General features: G+C 39.6%; 1 protein-coding gene across 3 annotated transcripts in view; it reads right to left on the bottom strand.

Annotated features, from left to right (window-relative positions):
* Window positions 1-21242, bottom strand: part of nrxn3a (neurexin 3a) — a 286244-nt gene that overhangs the window by 11505 nt on the left and 253497 nt on the right. For all 3 annotated transcript variants that reach the window (XM_053682954.1, XM_053682955.1, XM_053682956.1), the window contains one exon: window positions 5245-5332. In XM_053682954.1, the coding sequence (XP_053538929.1) occupies window positions 5245-5332 (88 nt within the window). The remainder of the gene's footprint in view (window positions 1-5244; window positions 5333-21242) is intronic.

Genomic DNA, 21242 nt, shown 5'->3' with positions numbered 1-21242 from the left:
AGATGAAAAACATCAGCAACAGGTTTCTGTCCCGGTGCTGCAGTTTATTTACGGCCATTCATTTTTGAATCAAATCTTTTTTTTCTTTTCTTTTTTTTTTTTTTTTACGCAAACAGAATCCTAGAGTACGCACCTTAAGAAAAGCATAGTCTGTAAAATCACCGACTGGTTTTTCTTTTTTTTTAGATTCAGAAAAATATTTGATTTCAAGACTTTGTGTAGTGGAACAATTTGAATTTTTTTTTTTTTTTTTTAGATTCATAAAAATATTTGATTTCAAGACTTTGTGTAGTGGAACAATTTGAATTTTTTTTTTTTTTTTTTTTAGATTCATAAAAATATTTGATTTCAAGACTTTGTGTAGTGGAACAATTTGAATTTTTTTTTTTTTTTAGATTCATAAAAATATTTGATTTCAAGACTTTGTGTAGTGGAACAATTTGAATTTTTTTTTTTTTTTTAGATTCATAAAAATATTTGATTTCAAGACTTTGTGTAGTGAAACAATTTGAATTTTTTTTTTTTTTTTTTTTAGATTCATAAAAATATTTGATTTCAAGACTTTGTGTAGTGGAACAATTTGATTTTTTTTTTTTTTTTTTTTTTTTAGATTCATAAAAAATATTTGATTTCAAGATTTTGTGTAGTGGAACAATTTGAATTTTTTTTTTTTTTTTTTTTTAGATTCATAAAAATATTTGATTTCAAGACTTTGTGTGGTGGAACAATTTGAATTTTTTTTTTTTTTTTTTTAGATTCATAAAAATATTTGATTTCAAGACTTTGTGTAGTGGAACAATTTGAATTTTTTTTTTTTTTTTTTTTTTAGATTCATAAAAATATTTGATTTCAAGACTTTGTGTAGTGGAACAATTTGAATTTTTTTTTTTTTTTTTTTTTTTTAGATTCATAAAAATATTTGATTTCAAGACTTTGTGTAGTGGAACAATTTGAAAAATTTTTTTTTTTATTTAGATTCATAAAAATATTTGATTTCAAGACTTTGTGTAGTGGAACAATTTGAATTTTTTTTTTTTTTTTTTTTAGATTCATAAAAATATTTGATTTCAAGACTTTGTGTAGTGGAACAATTTTTTTTTTTTTTTTTTTTTTTTAGATTTCAAGACTGTGTAGTGAAACAATTTATTTATTTATTTATTTTTTAAAAAACGACACGATCGTTTATTTCTAGAAATAATTTTATGAATAAGTGAATTCTTGATTTGTGCGACGAGACACAAAGAAATACTTTTCACTGTTGAGTCATTTAAAAAAAAAAAAAAAATTTGGAGAATCAGTCATTTATTTTTACGTAGGTGTATTTCTACAGCTCCGTTTATATTTCTTTTATTTTACTCCCACTCTATTTACATCGTTTACTTTTTTTTTTTTTTTTACTTTTACCGGGTAGTGAAGTATTGTCTTGAGCAACTGGAACAAGAATTTTCCCTCGAGATAAGAGTTAACCTTATCTTACGATAATACGCCGTTTTCTTGTCTTCTAATTTTTTTTTTTTTTTTTTTTTTTAAAAACAAAGAAAAAAAAAAAAAGAAAGAAAGAAACGCACTATACGCAAACCTTAAAAAGGCAAAGGAAACAGCTCCAACTGTGATTTTTTTTGGTAAAGTTCTCCCGGGTCGTATTTCAAAAAAAAAGTTTTGTAACTCCTCCTCCGTATAACTTTTTGTTCAACTGCTGACGTGTCTGAAAAACACCCAAACTTCTCAAATCAAAGGGGCGTGTCTCTCTATAATCACCTGACCCGACAGTCATTCCTTCACACCGTCCGGCGTACCTTTCTGACGCCGCTGCCGTGTTTGCTTCCAGAAGAATCGCACATAATCCGATACAGAAGCGGGGGGAATTGAACCTCGGACCTGCTAGCATGTTTACCCGATGTTAGCATTGTTTCTGGATGAAGTTATTCGTGAATGCGTTGCGATTACGGAACGGAAAACTAACGGTCCTCTTATGGAATTCCTGAAGGAGGAACTGGGGGGGAAAAGGGGGGAAAAAAAATCCAACAGTTTTACAAACAGAGAACAGAATCACGTGACAGAAACACTTTCAGACGCGGACATGTGGACGGACAGGAAGTCTACACACGGAGATGATGATGATGATGCGGCAGCAATCTTTGCAACCGCAATCCTTAAATAAAAATGAGGATGAAACTAAAAACAAAATGGAGTCGTATACATTAAGCCAGTGGAGTTAGTGTGGATGGTGTGTGGAGCACACGATACGGAGCCATGCAGTAAACCATGACGACGGAACGTTCTCCAGAGCACGCTTCTAGCCGAGAAGCTACCATACACTCTAACATGCCACGGATGACTGACTGAGAGATGGGTTGTTTTTTTTTTGTTTTTTTTATGGCAATAAAATTCTTTTTATGCCATCTGCATTTAAATCTGAACTTATGCAGAACGGCGGGGGAAGGGGCGTAAGAAAAAAAAAAAAGGGGGGGGGGATAACATTTACCATTCTTTTACACAACTTTCTTAATATTACTTGTTCGTTTTTGATGGCAAGAAAAGATTTTGTTGCCAGTTGTTTTTTTTTTTAAATCAGAAATGGGAATGTCAAATTTGAAGCGCAAAAAAAAAAAAAAAAAAAAAAAATGTAAAAATCAATCAATCAATAAATAAACAAACAAATAAATAAATTTCAACCAACACCGACAAGTCATGCGGCACAAGATGAGGCGAGACAGCAGGAACGTCGTAGCCGTGAAACAGATGAGAAACCCGGTGGAAACGGGTTTAAAAACAGTAACGACGGACCTTCGAGGAGGAAAACCAAAACCAAACCAAACGAAAACCCAAACAGCCCAACATGCTAAACAAAACAAAAACAACGGCAACATAAAACAAAAAGACAACGACCCCAGAACACCAGCGTCTCATGCAGCTGTCCAACATCAACTGATGGGGTTAGAAATGATGGCATGAATTTCTGTGTAAACGTGACTGGATGATTGGGGCCCTAGCGATTTTTCTTCACGATACAGATACAGATCAAGAAGTTCTCCGACTTTCTCCAACTATCTCAGCTGAAAAAATACAAAAATTTGACAGAAATTGGGATTGACAGTCAGGAGTGAAGCTCGAAGTGAACCGACGTTCTGCCTCGTCTGTCTCGTCCGCGTAAAACGTTCATCGGGTCTAATTTATAGAGGACAAAAAGCCATCTGTGTGGGATACGCGCTCGCTAAAAGCCCTCGAACCTTCTTTATGCAGCCATAATTGATGAGTGTTTTAGAGAGCGATGAACTCCAGGGCACGGCACGCTGTACAGCTTTACATTACCGTCCAACTGCTTAATACGACATCGTGGTTTTTTTTTCCCTTCCCCCTATCGCAGTAACGTCCGACGTGTTAATATTAATTTTATATGAAGAGCACTTTGGTTAAAGTGGAACGATGTGAGCGCTGACTCTGATATAAAATGAAAAAGGAACATTATTTATATTGGAGAAATGTTGAGATTGATACAAAATTACTGGTTTTAAAAAATATATATATTTTATCATCACTGAAAAAGCTCAAGCTATACATTTTTGGAGAAATGTATAGATTGATACCGAATTATATCGATACCGTTTTTGTATTTTTAATAATAAAAAAAAAGGCGATGCTTTCACTTTGATATAAAATGACAAAGGAAATTTTATTTATTTATTTGTTTTATTTAAAAAAAAAAAAAGATTTATTTATCTATTTATACAGTGAGGAGACGTAGATACAAAATAAAAATTTTAATAAATAAAAAAACACACCCTGATGCGATCTTTCACTTGGAATAACAACGTGATTTTTGTACGGGACTTTTCTTTCCTAATAATTAAAGAAAGATCTTTGATATTAGGTTTTCAACAGTGAAAAGATAATAATAATAATAAAAAAAATATATTAAAAAAATTACATCACTTTTTTTATTATAACATTTTTTTTTTTACACCTATGTCATCTATGGCTTTGAATAAATAAAAAAAAGATTGTACAAATGTGCATTTCTTTATTTAAAAAAATAAAAAATAAAATTATTAAATTTAAAGTCAAAGCGGTGAGTTTTTTGTTGCCATTTTGGCACTTTTTATTTATTTATTTTTTTTTAAACCAGTGAAGAGACATGTAATGTAGATACAAAATTACTATAACGAACTTGATATTGTAGCTTATTTAAATAAATGAATAAATATATTAGAGAATTTTTACGAGGAGAATTTTTTTTTAAATGATTAATTATAATTAACTGCGTGATATTTGACTTTTTGATAAAAAAAAAAAATAAAAAAATCAAGTGGTGGTTTTTACCTTCGAGAGTTTTACAGTGAGAAGACAGACGAAACGTCGATTTTTTTTTTTTTTTTAAATAACTACAAAAAAAAAAAAAAAAAGGCCAAAACCCAACTTCTTTCAAAATCATTTTGAATTTAAATCTGATTTATATTTATATATATATTTTTTAATATTAATGTCTTATTTGGATTGAGGGGAAAAAATTCTCAGCAGAATAACTTGTTCAAAAAATACATAAAAAAAAAAACAAAACAAAATGAAAATGTAAAAAAAAAAAAAAAAAAAAAAAAAAAAAAAACCCAAACAATTTGTACACAGAAATTCGATGATATCTGTTCTCTATTAAAATGCTTAACTTAAGCCTGAAAACAATGAGGGAACCAAAATAAATCAGAAACACTACTTCCATCACAATTACTCTTCTACATATCACACTATAACTTGGCGTGAAAGAAAAAAAAAATGAAATAAAAATTGAGACATCTCAAAATGTATCATGGAAAAATGCAATCCAGTGTCACATGACAGAAAAACCTCCGGTAATGATACATTTTGAAGCATCAATGCAGAGAACATGTCACGTCTCGGTACTAATTTTGCTCGTACATCCTCATGAGAGATGGGGAAGACAAAATTAGCAGGAAATGTGAGCATGTTAACCACTTCGGAAAACCCCATGGCCAAGTGTAGCTCGTAAACAGGTGTCGATTTATTTCAAGGGGGATCTCTTAAGACTTACTGAGTGGAATTTAGAGAGAAGCTCGTGCCTGAATGAATGACTTGCTTGGGTCGACTTTGCTAGACAGGAAGTTGGCTTTGCTTAGCTAGACAGGAAGTTACACTTTATTAATCCATGGGGGGGCGGCGATGCTTTGAGGATCTGATCCTCCGTTGCAAAATGAAAGACCACCACATAGGAGCAAGCAGAATTAAACTGACCTAGCCCACCTGCGTGCTCGAAGTTGCACTCCTCCAGGTCCTCGTCGTCGTTGGAGCACTCGGCTGACGTGACGATGTCGTCTGTGCTCTGAAGAAGATAAATAAATGAAAACAAAACAAACAAAAAAAAGAGCGGAGAGATAGACAAAGGTGATTGAGATCCCATTAACGCGATTTTTCAGCATTAACAACATACAAGCACACACGGAATTTTGAAAGGAATCTTCCGTCGGTGGATTTGTAAATCCTCTGCGAAAAATCAACACAGTTACTCGTTTAAGAGCAAAGCGGTGCCTTCACTGGCCACTTCTTTTGGAAAGTTTTGCGGCCAAACAAAAGCGAAACTTTTGACGCCGCCGATCCGTACTGATTAGCGGTTAGCACGTTCGCCTCACGCCTCCAGGGTCGGGGGATCGATTCCCACCGTGGCCCTGTGTGTGTGGGCGGAGTCTGCGTGTTCTCCCCGTGCTGCGGGGGTTTCCTCCGGGTACTCCGGTTTCCTCCCCCAGTCCAAACACATGCACGGTAGACTGATTTGCGTGTCCAAAGTGTCCGTAGTGTATGAATGGGTGTGTGAGTGTGCCCTGCGATGGATTGGCACCCCGTCCAGGGTGTACCCCGCCTCGTGCCCGACTCTCCCTGGGATAGCGTCAGGTTTCCCCGTGACCCTGAAAAGGATAAAGCGGTAGAAGATGGATGGATGGAAAACCACGATGAAAAGACTGATTTGCAGAAACACCGAGTTTCAGCACCTGACCCGAGTACCGGCTCGACTTTTTTTTTTTTTTTTTTTTTTTTTTAAATAATACCCCCCAAAACCCACACTTCCATTTCAAAGCACTATAGTTCATCTCTGGGTTTATTTCAAACTCGGTCTGAAGGATTGCTGCCTCCCGTCATTTCTGGCCGCCACCTCCATTCGGTGTTTTAATAGTTTGCTTGGATTTTCATTACAGTACGTCAGTGCATTCGAGACGAGAGCAGAGATCTGGATCCAGTGCTGGAGCTGGAGATTATCTGTGCGCCTGGCCCGCATGGTCTCCGCTTCTGATTTACCCCCTCTTCAAAACCTTCAGTGGCTCACACCAACCGACACCGAGAGCTCGTTTTTCATACACACACACACACACACACACACAGCTTGGCATGTCTTTATTAGGTGCAGATTCGAATGCGGGATAAAATAAGCACTGTCATAGAGCGGGTTTATGAAATTATAAATAACAGAAGACGTAATGGAGAGTACTCTCATCTGTGAAAGCGCACAATCATAAATACGATTGGCTTTGACTGGCTAATAAATAAGTGCCCCCCCCCTCCTTCACCCTAACCTCAGCCCATGCCATTACCCTTCCACTTCCCCTCTACATTGTTGATGGCTTTGGATGACTGAAGAAGAGATTTTTTTTTTTTTTTTTTTTTTACCCCCCACTTTGGTCAAGTTATGCGATAAAATGCATTTGAATGCGCATCAGAGAGGCGGCGAGATGGCAGACAGGGTGGCTCCGCATGCCGGAGAGCTGTGGAATATCGCTCGGAGTTAATATAAAATTATTCATTGAATTTATATTTAGTGTGGCAAATGACTCATCTTGCGGCTGAAAGACAGGGAGAGATCGCAGATGCAGAAGGTGATGAGAAAGGTAATTGACTGATTCCAGAGAAAATTTGAAACGATCTCCAGTTTTCCCGCTCGGAATGAGAGACGGACGCTAAATATCATAAACGGCTTACGGACTCTGACCCACGACCGTTAGTCAGTGTTAAACGCTGCGAAGGCAAGAAAAGCACTTATGAGACACTTACAAGAAAATATGCTCTAGAAATAAATATTACAGTTTTAAAATAAACAAATATAAATATCTATCCATCTATCTATCTATCCAGCCATGCATCTACCCATCTATCTATCCATATATCTATCTAGCTAGCTAGCTAGCTATCTATCCAGCCATCCATCTATCTATCTATACAGCCATCCATGTATCTATCTATCCATCTATCCAGCCATGCATCTACCTATCTATCCATCCATCCATCTATCTATCTATCCATATATCTATATCTATCCAGCTATCTATCCAACCATCCATCCATCTATCTATCCATCTATCCAGCTATCTATCCAGCCATCCATCTACCTATCTATCTATCCATGTATCCAGCCATCTATCTATCCATATATCTGTATCTCTCCATCTATCTATCCAGCCATCCATCCATCTATCCATCTATCTATCTATCCAGTCATCCATCTATCTATAGATCTATCTAACCATCTATCCATCCATCCATCTATCTATCCATCCATCCATCTATCTATCCATATATCCAGCTATCTATCCAGCCATCCATCTACCTATCTACGTATCCAGCCATCTATCTATCCATATATCTATATCTATCCATCTATCTATGCAGCCATCCATCCATCTATCTATCCAGCTATCTATCCAGCCATCCATCTACCTATCTATCTATCCATCCATCTATCTATCCATCTATCCAGCTATCTATCCAGCCATCCAGCTATCTATCCATCCATCCATCCATCTATCTATCCAGCTATCTATCCATTCATCCATCTACCTATCTATCTATCCATCCATCTATCTATCCATCCAGCTATCTATCCAGTCATCCATCTATCTATCGATCTATCTATCCATCCATCCATCCATCTATCCATCTACCTACCTATCCATCTATCCATCCATCTATCTATCCATCTATCCAGCTATCTATCCATCCACCAACCCCATTTCAAAAGGTATCCAAAGCCAAATCAGTATTTTCACAACCCCTAAAACATTAAAGCTAACGCATTATTCCGTATAATGTTCATAGGGCTACATATGCCCCTTATAACAACATACCATACTGTACATCTACACATACATTCAGAAAGACATATATTCCAGTATCAGCTGGAATAAATGCCATCATTTTTGATGTCAAGCTGACGTATCAAGTGAAAGATTCTTACTGCTATAAGCTGCGTTATAACACTCGTATGACCACTGACGTTGTAGCTGTGTGTGCTTCTGCTATGTCAGGACCGCTCAAACGAACGGAACGCGGAAAATGAATGAAAGAAAAGAAGATTCTGTGCAGCGTAACGTGAACATGACTTTTGGTGATAATAAGGTGATAATAATAATAACGCTTTATAACACTGTTACGTCCCGAAGGTCTGACCCTGACAGTCATTAGACCGTAACAACAGGGTTATGTAGTTTCTCTCAAAGGACTGCTTATCATGTTTGATGACAATGTAATGACGTTTATGACAGGCGTAACGAAGGGGTTACGCAGGTTCTAAGTGCGATACGAACTTGAGTGGAAGTGTTCTCACATACCGCTGCAAGAAAAATCCAGCCACTTAGAGAAAATATCCCGTGAGTATATATATATAAATATGATGTATATTCATCGCAGGCGAGTTTCTGCAGATTATAATCATTTATTTATAGCGTTTTGTTTCTCCTGGCAGGCAGAAGGAGGACTTATCCCTACAGAAACAATGGGAAAATGTTTTTGAGTATCACCGCATGGGTATTCAATGTTCATCTCTGCACCGAGGCTTAATCACGTCCCGTTTCTTAAACCGGTCTGACAGTGACAGGAAGTTTATATCAAATTCCCTGGAGATTAGAGTCCCCGCCCCCCCCCACCGAAAACGCTCTCCAAAGCCGTCGGAGTGTAATGCTTTATTGCGTCCGAGAGATAAGCAAATCCACCTAAATCCATTCCATTTATTCTAAGCGTCGGAGAAATGATTCATTATTTAAAAGGACAAATGATTTTCAGGTCGAAATCAAGATTCCAAGTGTTTATTGATTCCTCTCGGTATCTCTCGATAAGGACGGGACAGGCCGTGCTGTGACGCGCGGTGTCTTTTAGTTCTATGTAAATGGTTAGGACCTTGAGTTCGAATATAGAGAATCAATACAGTCTGAAGTTAGTCTCTTACAGCTTTCAGCGCTGAGCCCATGACTGACTAGAGAGAAATCTGCAGACCTGAGAAATACAGCATTAAAAACTCTTTAAAAAGAAAAAAAAAAAAAAAAAAAAGGAATGAATAATTATTTTTTTTAAAAAAGATACAGTGAAGCTGGATATTAATTTATATATTTTTTAAAAAATGTCATCGTTGGGCAAAAAAAAAAAAAAAAAAAAAAGAAAGTATACACATTTTTTTTATGCTTAATTTGGCCGGATTAAGCTAATTTGGTAACAGATGTTTAGTTTACAGATGTTCCCATTTCGCGAATGGGTGATGTATTATAGCAAAATTATAGCAATTTGCTTGTTTCTAATAAAATCCAGGGCGGAGTCAGGGCCAGTAGATTTACTTAGCGCCTACATTGTGATTTATAACCTAAATGTCACTTTATGAAGAGCAAAAAAAACATATTTTAAATATTATTTTCTATCACATAAGTAATGTTTTATATTATGTTGGATTTTTTTTTTTTTTTTAATACAAGACGACATTTTTAAGATTTAAGATTATGAGATTGTCATCTGCTTTACACATTTTATTATCATTATTATTATTATTATTATACAAAGGAATTAATTGAGCTAAACACGAAACAGGTGGAAACAACTGCAATGAGTACACGACTACAACACAAAAAGGGGCGGAGACATGACCAGGAAGTGAAAATAAAAGTCACAGTAAGAGCACGGGTAATAGCGCCATGATCTGAGGGGGTTTGCGATATAATTCTTACTCTACTAAGGAACGCAAAACAATCTTATTCCCCCCCCCCCCCCCCACCCACTGCAAATTCCCCATTAATGCATTGTTTTTCCTCAGACGTTCAGATCGGCTAGAGCATTTAAAAAACGATTCTTATTCACATTTATCTCGTTAACAAAACACACTCGTCATGCCTACGCTCTTATTTTGCATTCTGACAGTATCCAAACTCCACATGGCTCCCCCGGAACGATCATCACACTGAAGAACCTGATTTAAACGCCGCGTTCTCCTCCTTTAACACCCCCCCCCCCCCCACCACCACCACGCAGACGAACGCTTACTAAATCAGGGCTCGAGTACGAGAATAAATGTGCTCTGACGAGGACTGGAGTTTCAGTGATGGGATCACCGGCCTCTCGTCGTGAAGTGCACACACGCTGAAACGTGATGACTGCTCGCTCGGGGGAACGCTGACGTTTCCTCCACACAAACGCTTCTCTTTCGGTAGGCAGAATTAGTTCAAATAGCCTGTGGATATGGTGGTGGGGGAGAGAGAGAAAAAAAAAAAGTGCTTGGATTGCTTACTCAAGGAATAAATCTCCAAAAAGTGCACACAGTTAGCATGCTCACGAACCGCTAATCTGCTAGGTAAAACCGGTGGTGTATACTGAAGCAAAAAAAAACCAAAAAAAAAAACCCGACCCCTACACAATTACTAAAAGACGCATTGGTAAGCTGATAACGCTGCAATTCGGCCAGAGACTTCAACCCTGTCGAGATAAGCTCATTGTGCTTCTTCTATGAGGCTGCATCAAAAGCTAGCCACTTTGCAAATAAATAAATAAATAAATAAATAAATAAATAAAATAAAATCCCCTTTCTGCATTAACCCAACTCTATCTGTGTGTCACGGCTCTCCTTAAAGCGGAGCGTGAAAGCACGCGGGAATGAGATCGAACGGTGGAGGTTTTTTTTTTTTTTTTAAAAAAAACACATTTTAAAGCTGCATTCACAAAGAAGTTTTGACTTAACTGAAACGTCCACAGTGATACCAGTATCGGGTTTGATATTTACTCAAACTTCCATGTGACACTACGCCACGTGAGCCCCGGCGTGTGCTGTCGCGCAGACGCGTGTCGCGGGACGACCGCTCAAAACGCTCTGTGGACATATTTACGAGAGGAACTACGAACTCAAACGCGTTCGCGAGCGCGGAGCGGCGAAACTGTCGCACGCGAGAGCGAGCGGTTCACTCGGGCGAGAACTGAGCACCGCTGAGACACTTCCAGGGTGCGAGACGTGGGGGAAACTCCGCACGAGGCGTCCATCGCTAGCAACAACGCTAGCTAGGTGAGAGAAATTAACGGCGCTTAGCCAGTCGTTCTCGACGACGATCCGCCGCAATGAAAGCAAAAACAGCTGTACAGATGTGCAACCCGCTCCTCACCACGGCAGCATTACTCAATCCAGTAATAATAATAATGGCACCCCAGGGTGGGCCAGGGGCTGTGGACAATTAGTTGTACTGTTGGCGTTTATACGAAAAACCAAGCATCTACTGATACTTATATTCAGTCTCAAAAAAAAAAAAATAAATATGGTACTGTCCGTACTCTCTCAGGTGGAAGAGCTACAGTTTCCCAGAAATGAAAGCTCTCGGATTGGGCAACATGCCGAGGCTGTGCAGCTTCACAAGCTGGTATTTTAGGGTGTAAATGGAGCTGGTTTACATTCAGCTCCTCGCCTTGAGCCTATGCAAATCGACTTAATCAATGCAGAATATTTACCGTGGCTTGACTCGGAGATAACTGACAGCCCCGGCCCGAGCGCTGCCAGGAAATATTAGCATCCTACTGGGTGCAGAAGCGAGCTGAGGAATGATGGAGCATCAGAAGAGCAGCAGCATCTCAATTAGAGAGACTAAACTGCTCTAAACACCACACACACACACAGAAAAAAAAAAACAACAACAACAATGCTCTAAAAAGGTCAAACAAGGTGCTAGATTATATTAAAAATGAACCTCTAGGATGAGTCGAAAACTTTCCCTCAAAGCCGGCTTTTCCTCCGCATTAGCATGTAGTACAGAACGCGGTATTTTGCTGACTGCTGACCTTGAACGCCGTCCAAAGAAAGCCCTCGGCACACATTTTCCTGAGGAGATAAGTACTTCTATTGACATGTGTGTTGGTAGGAGGACATGCCTGGCAGAGCAGAGGGCTCATTATTAACGCTCGCAGCAGATGTTGACTGGAGCGAAGAATCGAGCAGAAGGCGAAGGGAACGACGGCAGACGGTCGCGAGGTAAAGCGCGGACATAATGTTCGGGGTTAAAAGCAAGACGAACCGGGTTAAAAAAAAAAAAAAAAAAAAATTAAAGAAATCTGTCCGAGTCTGCATCTTCACTGTTAATAGTAATCTCGGACATTTAACACAGGCTCGTTAAAAAAAAAAAAAAAAAAAAAGGAAGAAAAAGAAAGAAGGAAAACGCAAATAAACAGCCTAATTTTCTTCCACTGTGAGAGCGTTGCGTCCACGTGCGTCGTGATTTATTTCAGCCATTTTATCTATTTATCTTCCATACATTTCCACCGGTTGGAAAAAAAAAAATAGAATATGCGCATCATATAACCAGTAGTTAGTTATCGTGAAATAAACACGCTGCCTTGTAATATCAGTGAAGGAACTCTGGACTACATTTCCCAGCAGCCCCTGCACCTCGGTCACACGACCACCCGGACCTGGCCCGCGTTTATACGAGACGTTCCGCTTATATTCCGCGTCGAAATCAATAACGTGACACGCGCGTGAAATTGAAAACACGGGCGCTACCGTACACGTGAAAATGCAACACGGGAAGAATTTTAAAAAAGCAACCGGTGAAAAAGAATTTTTGTGGATCTTGCAAACAAACAAACAAACAAACATGAGCAGGTTATATAAAGAATCATGTCCTTAACGGAAAAAAAAAAAAAATCCTGAATATAAATGAATCTTCTACGGAAAACAAAAGGACCTATGATGAGGAATCTTTTTTTTTTTTTTTTTTTTTTTTTTTTAAAGTCACGAATGAAAAATAAAGTCGAGCGTGAAGAAAAAAAAAAAAACGTTTCAAACATAACAGGAAGTGAATCAATAACACGGGAGGAGAATCCTTTAAAAACAAACGAGAGATCCAGAGCGTCACGCGCCTCACGTTAATAATCACACGTTCAGATTAATCTTCTGCTCATAAAGCCAAATCCTTAACCTCTACGCTAACGCGCTTCCATTCGGCTCCCTTTTGTATCTCTTGAGAAATAAAAGCGACAAGTGTATTTAAGTGTAGGATTATTTATTAAAAAAAAAAAAAAAAAAAAAACGCCTCCTTTTAACTCGTCTTGCCGGGTGAAGTTGTTTAATGGAGGTCAGAGGGCACCTTCTGTCAAACTCTCAGCGTTTAAACTAAAACCGCGGCCGAGTAAGAACGCCTTAAACCCATTAGTCTTAAGCACGCCGGGTTTTTATTATTGAACGCCTCACCACTTATTCTCCTATTTAACTTGTCACCGGATAAAATAGAAAGAGGAGAAGAAGAAAAAAAAAAAATACATTCATTTCCATCAGAAATGAAAGAATAAAAGCGAATTTTCCGACCTCAAATCCATTTCCTAACCGTCACGGAGCACGTTCTCGCGGCGCATAAACCACTCGGTAACGAATAGCGCGGTGTTGTTTTTTTTTTTTTTTACGATTTATTTATTTATTTATTTTTACGTTAACAGCTTTAAAAAGCGCTCGGTGATTTTTAAATGATGGAATTATTTCCTAAACGCTTCCAAAACACTCACCGGGGCAAATAAATATTTACCGATCGCGCATACGTACATATATATACACATATATATATATATATATGTTTGAGCCGAGCTCGGCCGGGATGCGCGGGCGAATCCATCAGCGCGTCCTCGGCAGAAAGCCTGCGGACGTACATCACCGAGATATAACACCCGGAGTGTGATTTAGAGCGAAGAGAGGCGTCGGGTCGTTCGTTTCACGGCGGTGGCCCCACTCCTAATCGATTACAGAGCGGCGAGGAAAGCGCTGACAGTGGAATAATCGAGCAGATTTAAGAAGTTCCCCGCGTCATGTTTTTACGCTCTCGCTGATTTAAAGTGTCCCGACGGTCAACGTGCTTGAAGATGTATAGATTAACCGTGACTTATAGGAGTTCAGTTATAAGGGGTTAAAACACTGATGGACGATCTGGACGACTTCGTCCTTACACGTGCCTCATAAAATAAATAAATAAATAAAACAAACAAATAAATAAATAAATAAATAAAGCAAGCGAACCCACCTGGAGAACTGCTGAGTCGGAAATAAACCAGTTCAGGAAAATAATCAACAGCGATTTTGAGAGTTACTGAAACCAATTTTATTGAAAGCTACCCCCCCCCCCCACCCCCCCACACCCCCACACCCCCACAAGGTAGTACTTTATTTATTAGAGAATGACTTTTATAGTTACATTGTAAACATTGTGGAAAGTCCACGAAACAATATTAAAGGGCTAGAAACGGAGCGGTTTTCCCCCACTCTAGAAACAAGACATCAGAGCTACTGTCTGCTGCAAAGCGCTGACACTGGAGACTCCTTCCATAAGTGTTCACTAAATTACACAACACTTTCTCATAACGATTATCGGATAAGGTACTAGACCGAGCGCATCAGAATCTGGGAATATTATAAATAAATAAATAAATAAATAAATAAATAAATAAATAAATAAGGGGGGCGGGGGGGGGGCGCCTCAAAACCTCATGGAAAATATGACAATTTTTGACGCACCGACGCATCGAGCAACTCGGGAGAAACAATTAAACAAACCGTTAAACGTAAACATAAACGCACGCGGTTAGAATTGTCCGATTCAAATACCAGACGCAAAAAAAAACAAAAAAAAAACAGCATTTTACAATGAAGAGAAAATAGTTCAATCTTCTGTTTGCCCCTCCATCCACGAAAAAAAACCCCCAAACAAAAAGAAGAAATCATCCGGCGAACCCACAAAGACTTTTCTGTCTCGTCTGCTTCCGTTTACTCCGACTCCAGATCCGGGATTTTGCAAATGAAAAATAATGAGCCCCTGTCTCATCGGGCGAGGTTTGAGCCGCCATCCTCAATTATTAAGATTTCAATCAAGCGTGTAATTAGGATTAAGATAGATCTCACGGCACGTCCTCTCCGGGATCGTGTCGAGCGATTCGGCGCCGCTTTGAACGCGACTGGGAGAGAAACTCGAACCGCGACTTTCTTTTCTCGGAGAGATAATGATCCGGGCTGGAGTCTCCGCCGGGAGCGCCGATGCGATCGTGTCCGTCTCTGCTCTGACAGGCCGGAGAGCGAGCGGCTTGTCTTACACGCCGAATCAATAACGCGGGAGAAGATCCTTTTCCAAAAAATAAATAAATAAGTAATAAAAAAAAATAAAAATAAAAAAAGCTGGACCTGTCCCTCCAATCTCATCTCTGTCTCCCGTCATCTCGTCTCGCGGAGCGCTCCCCGGCGGCGCCCGTGATCACGTGTCCGAGACGTGTCACATTTAACAACCTCTTTGTGCCTCGGCGCGTGTTCATTAAAACGGGTTCGCCGCGACAGGACTGCACTGGGATATTTAACTGGATTGGGGTTTTATTTATTTATTTATTTATTTATTTATTTATATATATATTTACGTGGACGCTGGGTGATAAAATAATCTATTGAATTATCTCTAGGATTATCTTATTACGTCCAAATCCGTCGATACCGATCACGCTATATTTCACCTTATAATAAATAACTCCGGGTGAAATACATTATGCAGCCACAAGTTTGTGGACACCTGACCGTCACGTCCATACGTTCTTGCACGACATCCCATTCCAGATTCATTTATTGACCTCCTTTACAGTAGATTTTGGGGCGGGCCTCCATTTCGGATGCGTGTTCGTTCAGCTGCAAGAGCGTTAGCGAGGTCAGATGCTGACGTTGGGATGGCGAGGAGGCTCCGGTTCCGGCTCCGGGAATCTGATGTCTCCAGGGGTTTTAGGTACGTTATCGAGGTCGTAGCAAACGTACGTCCAACGTACGTATCGTGGTCATGTGACCTATTAACGATCGACTTGCGAGGCCGCAGACCCTGACGACGAGTCGTTCGATGGATTCAAGCATTCGGATGATATCTCTGTCTATATAAACGGTTTCTCGATGTGCTGTAGATCGATTCGATGGATGTTTTTAAAGCCATTCATCCGCTCTTTCGCCTTTACTTCCCGGTACGTACGTGTAAACGTCATACCGGTGTGGCTCGAACCGCACGCCGATCGGGGAATCTTCGCAAGAACACACCGCAAACACAATCGCTCCGTTCCCTTTCAAAATACAGTACTCGCTGCCTCACGACCGCAGTCTAATTGCTCCGGGGCGATGCAGCCACTTCCAAACAGCCTCCATTCATCTTCCTGTTTGAAAGGAAATGGTTCCAGTCCTTGATCTTTAATCATTCTCGCAGCCAGGAGTGCAAGGTCACCGGGGAGCGCGCGAGTCCCAGTCAAACGCGCCGGCTAAAATTAGAAAAGCAATCCGCGGTTTGTTTCAATTACAGATTCAAATCTAAAGTGGCGTCTTTTATTGCGGCGGGCCTGTTTAATTTGGGACGAGGAAAAGAGGGGCGCGGAGATAAAAGAGCGACTTGGGTGTGTGCTCGCGTGCGTCCGGAGAGCGGGACGTGAAGAAGATGAAGATAGAAAAGCGGGACAGGAGCATAACCGGTATATCAGCTTTATGGACTGCGTGGCATTCGGCAGCCTCGCTTTATTATTTGCACACACACACACACACACACACACACACACACACACACACACACACACACACACACACAATATCCTCAGATAAGAAATATCACCTCTTCTGTGTGGGAGGATGGAAGCTGAGGAACATCGTACGTTAGCAGGTAGCGGACAAGTTCGTAACTCTGTTCAGCACTTTGCTTAGCTTTATATACCATGGGCGTAACCACGCATTCTTTAGCGGGGGTCGTGTCCCCCTCCCCCGACGTTGAGGAAATACCAATCTGTCCCCCCAAATATACAGTACAAAATATTTTCTATACGCCCCCCCCCTTTAACGAACCCTGCCAACGGATCTGTCTTTTCTTCATCTATTCTATTTATTTGTGTCTGTTCCTTTTGAATATATTTTCGTTTGTTAAGGAAAATCTGTGCGTGCCCCCCCCCCCCCCCCCCCTCCAGTTGTACACTTGGTTGCGCCCATACTCGGCGCATACTCAAGTTCGTCGATGTATTTAAGCGGCTCAGTTTTTGACCATTAACGTTACATTCACTCGCATATCCTCCCGCCGAGTTCGTCGGACGCCCCGCCCCCGCCCCCACGAGTCCCCCCCCCCCCGACTTCGCTGAATCGTGATCGCGCAGAGTTTTTTTTTTTTCAGTACATCGTTAGCAAAGACAAAAAAATGATAATAATGTCGTTAACAAACATCCAGTTATGACGTCACGACGTACCTACAGTTGATTTTTTCTTTTTCTTTTTTTCTTTCAATCGACAGAATAATCTGAATAAGTTACAGGATTGCACTTTCAAATATCGCAATATGAAATAAAACAAAACAAAACAAAAAAGAACGAGAGAGCGTACATTTCCCCGTCTCGTGATCTTCAGGAAAATCACGCGAAGCGACGACATCTTGTGGAATATTCCAGATTATTTCCCAGGGGTGAGTGTGATCAGGTTTCTTCTTGGTGAAGGATGCGTCAAGCGTGATTATACTAAATTTGAACGATTATATTTCAGCGTACTTGTGCTTATGATATCTTTTACCGTCACTAGCTTTACTCCATGTACGTATTTGTAAGCGTAGTACCAGTGCTATACAAATGGCACCTCGAATGTGGAACCATGTTTATAAATAAATAAATAAATAAATAAATAAATAAATAAATAAATGAATAAATCAATCAAATGTCATCCATCGTTTCTCCTGAAAGACGAGGCATGTCTCCGTTCTGACCCGAATATCTGCAGACATTTGTAATTTTTTGTGAAACAAGTTTAGGTTGGTCCTGTGCAGCAAAAAAAAAAAAAAAAAAAAAAAAAAAAATTTACTCCACTCCGATCTTTAGAGTCTCGATCTCTAGAGCTCTTTTTTACATTTCCGACTCCTGTAAAGACTCCGGCTTCGTCCTCGCTCAGCTCTCACATTTCCATAAATCACGAGCGGCGTCTTTTAAGGTTCACGAAATCCTCTCTCTCTCTCTTTTTTTTTTTATTTTTTATTTTTTATTTTTTTTTTAAATATCCCCCCTCCCACGTGGCTTGTCAGCACCTTCTGAAACGTATCAGCGCCGTGCACAGTGGCCGCTTTCTGCTCCACACGGACGCCGCGTAATTGGATTCCTAACGCTGGAACTCTGTAGAAATATTAGGCTTTATTGTGACGGGGCAGTAACTCCCGTCCGCTGACGGACTTCTATAAAACTCTGCCCCAGCGGGTTACGCTGTTAACCTGTGAACTGGAAGCTCCCTGCGCACCGACATGTTCTCGGTTAACGGTACGTTCTAGACGACCAGAAAGTCTAAATAAGGAACGGGTATCGGCGAACGGGAAAACGGTCTCCCGGGGAAATAAATCTCAGCTAATCCGTGACGAGAACGTTTCAGGGGTTTCACGGAACGCCTGCTTTAATTATTTATTCTTCACTCTTCAGTTTTCAATAGTGTATTAGGGCTAGGAAGCATGATGCTTTGATGACAATATCGTCAGAAATTGGTCTGAGATATCATCAATATTCAAATATTTTTCATCTATTTATTATTATTAATATTATGAAACCGTTACAAACTTTGATTTAAAGGAGTACATTTTTTTTTTTTTATCTAATCTTTAAAAAATTAATAGTTTTTTTTTTTTTTTTACTTGTTTTATCAGTGTGAAATGCATTTTTGTACACATTGAATATAAGTACGATCAAGTTTGAAATTAAATATTTTTTTTGGGGGGGGGATTAATTATTTAGAAACAAGTAGGCCTTCTTTTTTTTTTTTTTTTTTTTTTTTAAAGAAACCTCTTATAAATCATCCACGAGTACATCCGAAAGGCCCGATGCATGCACCCTTCCATTAATACAAATATAATTAAAATGATAAATAATTATAGCCTATCTGGTGAGCTGATCTGCTCTCATGACCTGCCAAGTCTGTATATGATTTTTCGTCACACGACCTTACATCTTCGATCGTTTCATAGCGTCCTGAACTTTTTGTAAAAAGAAAAAACAACAACAAAAAAAAACAAAAACAAAGAATAAACCTGCTAAGTTTCAAAGCCAGTTCTTACTCCACACTAACAGCGAGGATGAAGAAACACCCAGTGTTCCCGGAGAGAATAATTTGGACCGTTGCGGTATGGAGGCTTAATTAAATCCATGAGAATCCGCGAGGAATTACACCCGTGGACGTGAAGCCGATTTCTCTGCGTTTGCTTCCTCGCCGTGTGCTCCCAGCGTTATCGCGGCGAGGCTTACGGCCAATGCTGCGCACAGCAGATTACCGGCGCAAGATAACCACCGCTGAATTAACCTCCGAGTACGAGTTTCAAAAGTGGGCTTGGTAACGCGAGACGCTTTTAAAAAAGAAAAAAAAAACTGAGGGAACGATGCGGCCATGATCAGTCATCTTCACAAATCTGTTCAAATAAAAGACGTTTATTGTCCATCAGATTACAGAATCGTCACGAAGCATGGTAGGTCACAATATCCTGTATCAGAGTGACTATACGCTCTCATCGTACCGCTCTAATCTTCTCCGTTCCCCATCTGCTAGCTGGGTCCGTCACTGAAATCATGTTAAGCTAATATCCGTTCTAAAGAGATGTCTGGGGGGGAAACCCCCCCCACCACGCTGGGTTTAAAAAGCTGAAGTTTTCTGCATGGAGGTGTTTATTTAACATTCAGGGAAGGAGTCTCCAGTTGTCAGCACTTCGTAACGGTCACGTGAAAGTCTTCAGGACGGACATGTCGTCGTGTCGGGAAGTACCGTGAGTGTAAACTCCTCCGATACTGGCGTCTCCTTCCAGAAACGTTACATAAACGCGTCCTTACAGAAAACCTCAGACGGGCACGTTTACGCCGAGCTGTTACTATAGAAACGATAGCGCGTTAGAACCGGCGCATTACTATAAACCCGTGACGTGCGGCGGCACTACTGCCCTAGGAAATTAATCGACGCCTTCAACCAATCAGAATCGCAATTAATTAATTAAATAAATAAATAAATAAATCTGGTGAAGGATCCTACTGTCCTAGGAAATTAATCGACGCCTTCAACCAATCAGAATCGCAAATAAATAAATAAATAAATAAATAAATAAATCTGGTGAGGGATCCTACTGTCCTAGGAAATTAATCGACGCCTTCAACCAATCAGAATCGCAATTAAATAAATAAATAAATAAATAAATAAATAAATAAATCTGGTGAAGGATCCTACTGTCCTAGGAAATTAATCGACGCCTTCAACCAATCAGAATCGCAAATAAATAAATAAATAAATAAATAAATCTGGTGAGGGATCCTACTGTCCTAGGAAATTAATCGACGCCTTCAACCAATCAGAATCGCAATTAAATAAATAAATAAATAAATAAATAAATCTGGTGAAGGAAATTCCACAACAGTAATGTAGCTATAAACGGATAAAAAAAAAAAAAGAAAAAAAAAAAGAACGGTGTGTCATTATAAAATTCATACAAAAATCACATCACTGGTATATCGCTGTGGTACGAGGGGAATAAAACGCATCCAGATGTGCTGTTACAGACCGTTCATTAACTTGAGTAACTCCGCTTCATCACCCCGACCCCGTCGTTGATCATTTCCCCACGATGACGTGACACGATGCGTTTTATTCCGTACGGTACAGTCTTGAGGCCCCGTTTAAAACAAATTTTTTTTTAAATGATGTAAAGAAGTGAAGATGGCAGCCGCTCAGCTCAAAGCGCTTAACAAGAACAAACGATGAAACAGAAACCCGGATGACTGCTCTGAACACGGCTCGTCCCGTAGCCGCGGATCTTAAAGCTCACGTAGCGTCATTAACTTCAATAGCCAGAAGAAAGGAAGGAACATCTACAGCTCTATCACGTAAACTCGACAGTTACACTCGCATCGAAGATGGAAGACTCGTGGTCCTTATGCAAATAAACCGACACGACCTGCATGTTCATTCATACTGGCATTAAAAA

The sequence above is a fragment of the Ictalurus punctatus genome, chromosome 9 (genome assembly GCF_001660625.3).
Source record: "Ictalurus punctatus breed USDA103 chromosome 9, Coco_2.0, whole genome shotgun sequence".
NCBI classification, from domain to species: Eukaryota; Metazoa; Chordata; class Actinopteri; order Siluriformes; family Ictaluridae; genus Ictalurus; species Ictalurus punctatus.
The sequence above is the reverse complement of the archived record's forward strand: the minus strand, read 5'-3'. Positions and strand labels throughout refer to the sequence as shown.